General features: G+C 31.1%; 1 protein-coding gene across 1 annotated transcript; it reads left to right on the top strand.

The window, feature by feature from the left end:
• Positions 1-6,498: 6,498 nt before the first annotated feature.
• Positions 6,499-7,402, top strand: HELRODRAFT_172854 (hypothetical protein; the record flags this gene model as incomplete). The annotated part of the gene is made up of 3 exons (XM_009019488.1): positions 6,499-6,559; positions 6,704-7,058; positions 7,201-7,402. The coding sequence occupies 3 exons, from the start codon at positions 6,499-6,501 to the stop codon at positions 7,400-7,402; spliced, it is 618 nt and encodes a 205-aa protein (XP_009017736.1).
• Between the last annotated feature and the right edge of the window lie 1,112 nt (positions 7,403-8,514).

The raw sequence follows: 8,514 nt of genomic DNA on the forward strand, positions 1-8,514 counted from the left end.
CTTTAGTAAAACTTAACTCCTAGAATTAACTAAACCTTAAACTTCTTATCAGTTAGAGAGTGGCATAATCAGATGTAGCGATTCAGGCTCATGCTGGCCGTTTTGACTGTAAGTATATTTGAATAAATTGAATAAATTTCTAAACAAAAATTTCATTTTAATATTAATTATTTTAAATTCATTAAAATGTTGAAGAGTTATTTTATTTGTCGTTCCTAATGTATAATAGCTAATTAATTTTTGTCTTTTTTGTACTTTAATTATGATTAATTTCTCATTTTTATGTTTACTGCATGGAGACACGAATCAATATCCTAATTATTTTATGTTTCTTGCCTAATTATTTGAACTTTTGCTTTACCATTTAGGACAAATTGAAAATAGCATATACGGTAATTGAATCCGTTTTTATTTCGATTTATTTTTGGTTGGAATAAAAAAAATATGTATAAAAAAAATCTAAAATTATATTAATGAATAATTTATTACCGTGACATAGAATATCATCATTTTCACGTAACCAGATGCGTAAGAGGGTTTTTGGGTTTCAGTCGCATCCTTCCTAATCTATATTATTTCATTTCAAAGTACTCTAACAATAATTTTTTCCCACCTCGTTTGGTTCGTTACTTTTTGCAGCTGTTTTTTGCAACTAAATTTCAATTTATGATTTGACTCATTCAAGCAATATTTTCATAACTGTAGCTTAATGTGATGTCACAGGACCAGGTTCTGAAAGTATGAGATTCTGGGAATCGAAACAGCCGAGGTCCCTAATCATCTCCAAAGTAACAAATAAAGAAATTATTTTGGTCAAGATTTCATTATTAATTCATTATAAATAATACCTCTGTGTTTAGCCTGTTCTACAAACTCATTCAGATAGCGCAGTTCATTTGAGGAGAGGGTGTGTGTATGGTGGGAGTGAGGAGACAAATTTTGTATGACAACCCCTCAGAGGACTGTATTATTTTCCTTACAAAAGTGCAACGGTGGGAAGATTTAGAGAAAACTGCGTAATCCTAAAACAATCATTTAACTCGTTGAAATCACATGTGGGTTTGTATATGGTAGGTTCATTTGTCAAAAATTTGGAGACATTTGGTGATTTTGAAAATTTTTTATGATAAATGGACAGAGTCATAATGCGAATCATGATGAAAAAGTATTCCCATGCGATTAATTCAAAGACATACTCTGTTGAACAAAAATTTGTTAAATGTTGAAAACATTTTGAAATAAAAATTAACTCAGTGCAATTAATCAGTCTTGATTATGTTATTTTTTCAAATTTGTGTTCAGTTCAGCTCAGTATTTCAAGCTTCTAAAACTGAGTGTCCAGCAACGAAACGGCCGTGCACACGCATTTGTACATAGGCACACAGAGATGACAACGGAGATCACATTGTGTTAAAAGTTTTTAATAAACTACTAAATTTAATCTTCATCTAAGATTAAGCCTCACTTCAATTTGTTTACGTGATAACAGTTGCAACGAAACTGCCGCCTGTCGACTAATTAAAATAACAACATTATGCTGGGATGCTCTTTTGTGCATTGAGTCAACTTTAAATAATCGAGTAAATAATTTAATATTTTATAATGATAAAAATAAAATAATATTATTTAATTAGTCTTCTTAATTTACAATTTATTATAAAAAATTGTATAACACAGACCATAGACCATTAACCACGCCCGTGGCTACATTTAGAACACATCGTATCCAAGATTTGTAGGGCGCTTCTTGTAAGCAAACTTCTGAGATGCTTACTTGTCTCCAGGTTGTTGGACAAGTGGTGTTTAAGCCGCTCCTTGAATTTTTCACGACTAATTTTCTTGATGTTACTCTTTGACGGGTTAATCATTCTAAACCTTTGCCAAAAAAAAACGGAAAACCTTCTCTTCCAAAAATGAACAGATTTGAATGGCAGAAGTACGAGATTACAGACTAAGGAAAGATCTCAAACGGAGTTTACCAGTCACTTTAGAAACGAGCTTCAAAATTCTTTTTAAATAAACTGTCGCATCGCCTGCAAGACAATCTCTCACAGTCAAACCCCATATCTTTACACATTTATTTGCCTTCGTTCATCTGCTAACTATAGCCATTACTTCCGTCTCTCTTAATTATTGCAACTGCATTAACCAATCAATAAATCAGCTCTTGTCATTAATGGTTTTTCATATTGCTCACTATCAATATGGAACATGCCACTCATCATCCATCAGCAACTAAACTATTCAAGAAACGATTGAATCAGCACCTGATCGAACAGACCTTTGGTGGTCATGCGGACATTTCTTCATCCGGGCACCTCTGACGCTATGCACAAATCTGTATCTTTATTTGTATCCGAGGATTTGTAGAGCGCCCCTATTGAATAACTTCAAAAGCGCTAGCTTCACTGCGGAGTGTCAAAACAAATTATTATTATTATTATTTTTACTATTAAAGCCAGTGTGCGTAGGTCTCTCTAGTTCACTTTCTTTTTTTCTTCACTCTTTCTCTGTTGTATATTCTTTCACTATCAATCAATTTTATTTCCTCTCACTCCCTCTCTTAACTATAGTATTTGCAATATCGGTAGCGTTCGTTTCGTTTTAAATTATTAAAAATTAATAAAAAATTAATTTAATTTAAAATATTAATTATTATTATATTAATTATTATAATTATTATCAGAGGGACCTGAATCACCTGTCGATACTGCAGTGTCAAGGAGCTCTGGTCAAATCAGTGATTGAAAATATCAGCAACTCAGAAATTGCACGATGGTCCAAATCGACAGTAAAACTATCCGAAGTCCTTTATAAATTTGTAAGAAAATATATTAAACAACAACTGCCTACAAATGCTAACCTTCAAAGATGGGGCAAAACAACCAATGCATTATGCCCTCTTTGCAACGTGAAACTAACTAATAAACACGTGTTCTCAAATTGTAGCTCAACGGCAGCACTCAAACGATACTTAAATCGCCACAACAAAGTTCTCTCAATAATTATCAACAATATCAAGGCATGTGCTGGCCCGAATATCGCCATCTTCGCGGATGTAGAGGATGATGCGACACGTCCACTATCAGAGCTATTCAGATCGCTTAGACCAGACATCGCCATTCTCAGCATTAATACGATTGAAATACTTGCCACGAAACAAACTTTGTCAAGTTCAGGCAAAACAAACTCAAAAAAACCTGTTGAACAATTTTAATCATTATACCATTCTTTTGAATTATCGTCCATAGGCTTTTACAATTCTTTCAATTTGCTTTTAATTAAAATTGGCTGGACCAAATATTTAACTAGCAGTGTGATATCATCATCATATGCCAACATATTGTGATCGGAACAATGCGTGAATCAATTTTCATAACTATCTTATCATTGCTGTATTTATTTTATTTCAAATAAAGAGCAATGATGATTATAATTTCATTTTAATCATGACTATTTTTCAATTAATTAACTAAATAATTAATTATTGATTTTACGCATTTGATGAAAAATAAAAGATCCTTTGCCATTATTATTATTATTTACTCCATGAATTATTAATTAAAAAATTCATGAGATTTTAACTTTAAATATTTGAGTGCTTTTAATAATTTAGTTTATTTCAAGTGTTGGAGTTGAAAAATCGTTTCAATTTTGAAGCTCCTTTTAAAAATTATAAAAAATTCAGTTATTTTCCTTTTTGTTTAGTCATTGGTTCTTCATTCCTTCATTCATTCATTCATTCATTCATTCATTCATTCATTCATTCATTCATTCATTCATTCATTCATTCATTCATTCATTCATTCATTCATTCTTTCGTTCGTTCGTTCGTTCGTTCGTTCGTTCGTTCGTTCGTTCGTTCATTCATTCATTCATTCATCTACCCCTCCATCCATTAGCTAAGCCGATCAATCAGCCGATAGATTTGATAATTAATTAACAGTTTATTTGATGTTCCCAACTGACACATAACTGTTACATCGTAAACCCGTCCATATGCATGTATGCATTGCTAGGATTGCTAGGGATTAAGCAAATATGAACACGAAGCACACGAGTTTGTTTACACACATACACACGCATACACACACACACACACACATACACACACACACGAACGCACGCACGTATACACACGCACACAACAGTTTCTAACTTGACTAACAAAAACATACACAATACGTGAATTATATATAGAAATTCATCCTTTATAGTAGATTTTAATAAAGTTTAAATTATTATGGTAATTATTTATGGTAATAATTATTTAAATTATTATGGTAAAGTTTAAATTATTATTTAGATTTTTTATTCAAATTCAAAGGTGCAAAGTTCAGATTTTTTTAATTTTCACTTGATTTATGTTTCTAAAGATTGCAAGTTATGAAAAACACACATACAAACAACTCTAGACTCATCATTACACTCACTACAGTACCATAGCAAACAAACAAAATCGCAAACAAACACATATACATACAAGCAAACAAAACACACAGAAAATAAAACACACAAACGTACAAGCATATATGCAGAGATATCATTCCAATCAAACATAAAACTAAACTTTCATCTATACGACCAAAAACAACTTAAACCTAACTTAAGACAGTTTACTTATTGTTTGCATGTATACAATAGGACAAACACACAAATGCAGTGAAAGAGGGAGATATATAGATAGAGATAGAGAGAGAAGGAGAAAAAGAGAGAGAGAGAAAGAGAGAGAGAAAGAGAGAGAGAGATAGGAGAGAGAAAGAGAGAGATAGGAGAGAGAGAGGGAGAGGGAAAGAGAGAGAGAAAGGAGAGAGAAAGAGAGAGATAGGAGAGAGAAAGAGAGAGATAGGAGAGAGAGAGAGAAAGAGAGAGAGAGAAAGAGAGAGAGAAGCAGAAACTATGCTAAAAATATTTCTGGAACAATTGACATAACGGTTTCCATGACCCATCCAAGCAAACATCGTTAACAAATAATTAACAGCTATTTTGTAGAATCTGTCGTATGTCATGTGTTACAAATTTTTTTTTCTTTAAAATTTATTTTACAAGTGCCAGTCGTTTGTTTGTTGTTTGTTTTCAGCAGGAATTAGAAATTTTTGTAACATCTTTTATGCAAATAACTACCACTACTGAAACAACAACTACTACTACTATTGCAACTACCACTACTGCAACAACTAGTGTTACAATAACTACTACTGCAACAACTACCGCAACAACGACCACTACTACTACAATTACTACTACCGCAACAACTACTACTACGGCAACAACAACAACTACTACTGCTACAGAAACAACTACCACTACCGCAACAACTACCACTACAGCAACAACAACACCAACTACTACTACAACCACTACAGTTACAACAACAACTACTACTATTACATCAACTACCAAAACTTCGACAGAAACCACTACAACAACCACAACAACTACCACTACAACAACAACCACTACCACTACTACAAAACCGACAACCACTACTTCAACAACAACAACAGCAGTAACAACAACATCTACAACTCCAGTCACGACATCGACCACCACAACCACCATTGTTATATATTGTTATTGACCACCGAGGTGGTAACGGTGGTCAGGTTACCAATGACAACAACAGTGGTTAACAACTGGACAAATTTATGTAACGAGACAACTATTCATGCACACAGTTCACAATTCAGTTATTTTCTTTTTTGTTTAGTCATTGGTTCTTTCATTCAATTATTCATTCATTCATTCATTCATTCATTCATTCATTCATTCATTCATTCATTCATTCATTCATTCATTCATTCATTCATTCATTCATTCATTCATTCGTTCGTTCGTTCATTCATTCGTTCGTTCGTTCATTCATTCGTTCATTCATTCATTCATTAATTCATTCATTTGTTCGTTCGTTCGTTCATTCATTCGTTCATTCATTCATTCATTAATTCATTCATTTGTTCGTTCGTTCGTTCATTCATTCATTCATTCATTTGTTCGTTCGTTCTTTCATTCATTCGTTCATTCATTAATTCATTCATTCATTCATTTGTTCATTCGTTATTTTATACATCCATTCATTCATTATTTTATTTATTCACACATTAATTCCGAAAATATGAGGCCCTTGAAATACTTCATTTATTCATATATTTCAAAAAATTATAACAACTCTCGAAATAGTCTTTAAAAATATTTCTAATAATAATAATAATAATATTATTATTATTGTTAGTAATAATAACAGTAATAATAATAAATATCAAATTACTCTTTAAAATATTTTTAACAATAATATCCGTTATAATAATCAGAAATGTTTTAAAAATTTCCATCTATTCTTTGAACACTTATTAATATTATTATCATCATTATAAATATTATTACTATTATTAATGTATGTATATATATTATCGTCAGTTATATATATATATATATATATATATATATAATTTGATGTCGAATGATATGTTGGAGGCAATAAACGAAAAAGGTGACAAAATGGCCGCCGTGCTGAATGGAATACTGGATAGAAATAAATCGCTGGTAAACAAATTAACAGGTGCGCCTACTTGTACAAATCTCGTTTCAAGTATCGCGCATGATACGAACTCTCGCACAAATCTTGCTACGTGTAATGTCTACGATACAAATGTTAATCGCATTAAAAATTAAACAATCAATACTTCATGGTCAAATATTTTAGTGTCAAAAACAAATAAAACTGATTGTGAATTACAATCTGACGATAATGTTTCTGACGATCGTATGACTCTCGTTCAGCGCAGTAAGAAAAAAGTCAAATCAATATCTTTACCGCCAATTGCTAAAAAAGTTGAAGAAAATATCAATAAGAAATTACAATCTGACGATAATGTTTCTGACGATCGTATGACACTCGTTCAGCGCAGTAAGAATAAAGTCAAATCAATTTCTTTACCGCCAATTGCTAAAAAAGTTGAAAAAAATATTAATGAAAATAAATCTCACAGACCCTCAAAGATTTTGGGATCACTCACAACTAGCTCCCTCTTCACGGCATCTAAATCCATTATTAAAAAGTTTTCTACATTGGGAATGTCAAACTACCTGACAGTTCCAAAATTGAAAAACACTGTGAGAATAGAGGAATCAATTTGATTTCCTGTTATCCGGCCTCTAAACGTGTAGAAATGATGATGAAATAAAATACTCCTCATTCAGATTGTGTGTCCCGGCCGAGGAGTATGGCAAGGTGATGACTGCATCAAACTGGCCTGCCTCAGTTGTCATTCGTGAATGGATCTTCAATAAAGATAACACCAACTCCTCGAACACTCTGCCCAGTGCCAAGACAAATACCTCTGCAATGAAAGATGTTAACACCGAAAAAACAGCGGCGTCAGCAGATCAGATATTTGAATGATTTTCCTGAAAATAAACAGAATAATGATGAGATATTTGAAGAAATCTAACCTCCGAATACTTCACCGTCGATGTAAATGTAAATGTCGCAATGTAAATGCAATGGCTCATACAATTTTCTCCTCCTTCGAAAATTCTCGAAAATGTCCTGTAAACTTAATTAGTTATTATTATTCCATACTCGTGATATTACTTTGATTTTTGTTTCTATTCTATAATGTTTTAGACAATTGCAGAAACGATGTAAAATTTTTATTTTCCAATTTGAATTAATCATTTGAAATTTTTTATTTTTATGATATGACATTCACTCAGTTACATTTTAATTAAGGTGGTCTGCACAAGTTATTTTTCTTTTAGTTCTCCTGGTAATTTTCTTATTTACCAAATAAATGACTGGAAATAAAATATATATATATATATATATATATATGTATATATATATATGTATTTATAATTTTTTGGTTTTAATATAACATAAACAGTTGCCTCCAACAAATTATACTCCTCAAATTAAAAAAATAATTAAAAGAATAATAATAACAACAAATAATAATAATAATTAATAAATTAACCGCATCGAAATAAATTACATTAAAGTAACACCAAACAGATAAAATTACTTCTATATAACTATAGAAATACATACATGAAATCACACAGATTAATACATATAAATGAGTTGATTAATTAATACATCAGTTCACAACTGTCCAGATACAGATTTATACTACATATATACACGTTTATATGTATATTCACACACACACACACACACACACACACACACACACACACATACACACACACACACATAAATATATATATACGGATATAAAACAATTAAAATAAATATACATACATACATACATGAGAGCATTATTATTATTATCATCATTTTAGTTTAGTTTAGTAAATATTATTACTATTATTAATGTGTATATATATATATATATTTTTACAATATTTTATAAATTCTACCGAATGTTTGGCGTTAATATGTTTGCAGTTCGTTTTTTCGATTTTTCTCACTAAAGTTTTTTGGTGAACGTTTAGTTTATTAAAATTCAAAATAAACTTATTTTCCGAATTCATGCTGCAAATAAGGCCATA

The sequence above is a fragment of the Helobdella robusta genome, assembly GCF_000326865.2.
Source record: "Helobdella robusta unplaced genomic scaffold HELROscaffold_24, whole genome shotgun sequence".
Classification (NCBI taxonomy): Eukaryota; Metazoa; Annelida; class Clitellata; order Rhynchobdellida; family Glossiphoniidae; genus Helobdella; species Helobdella robusta.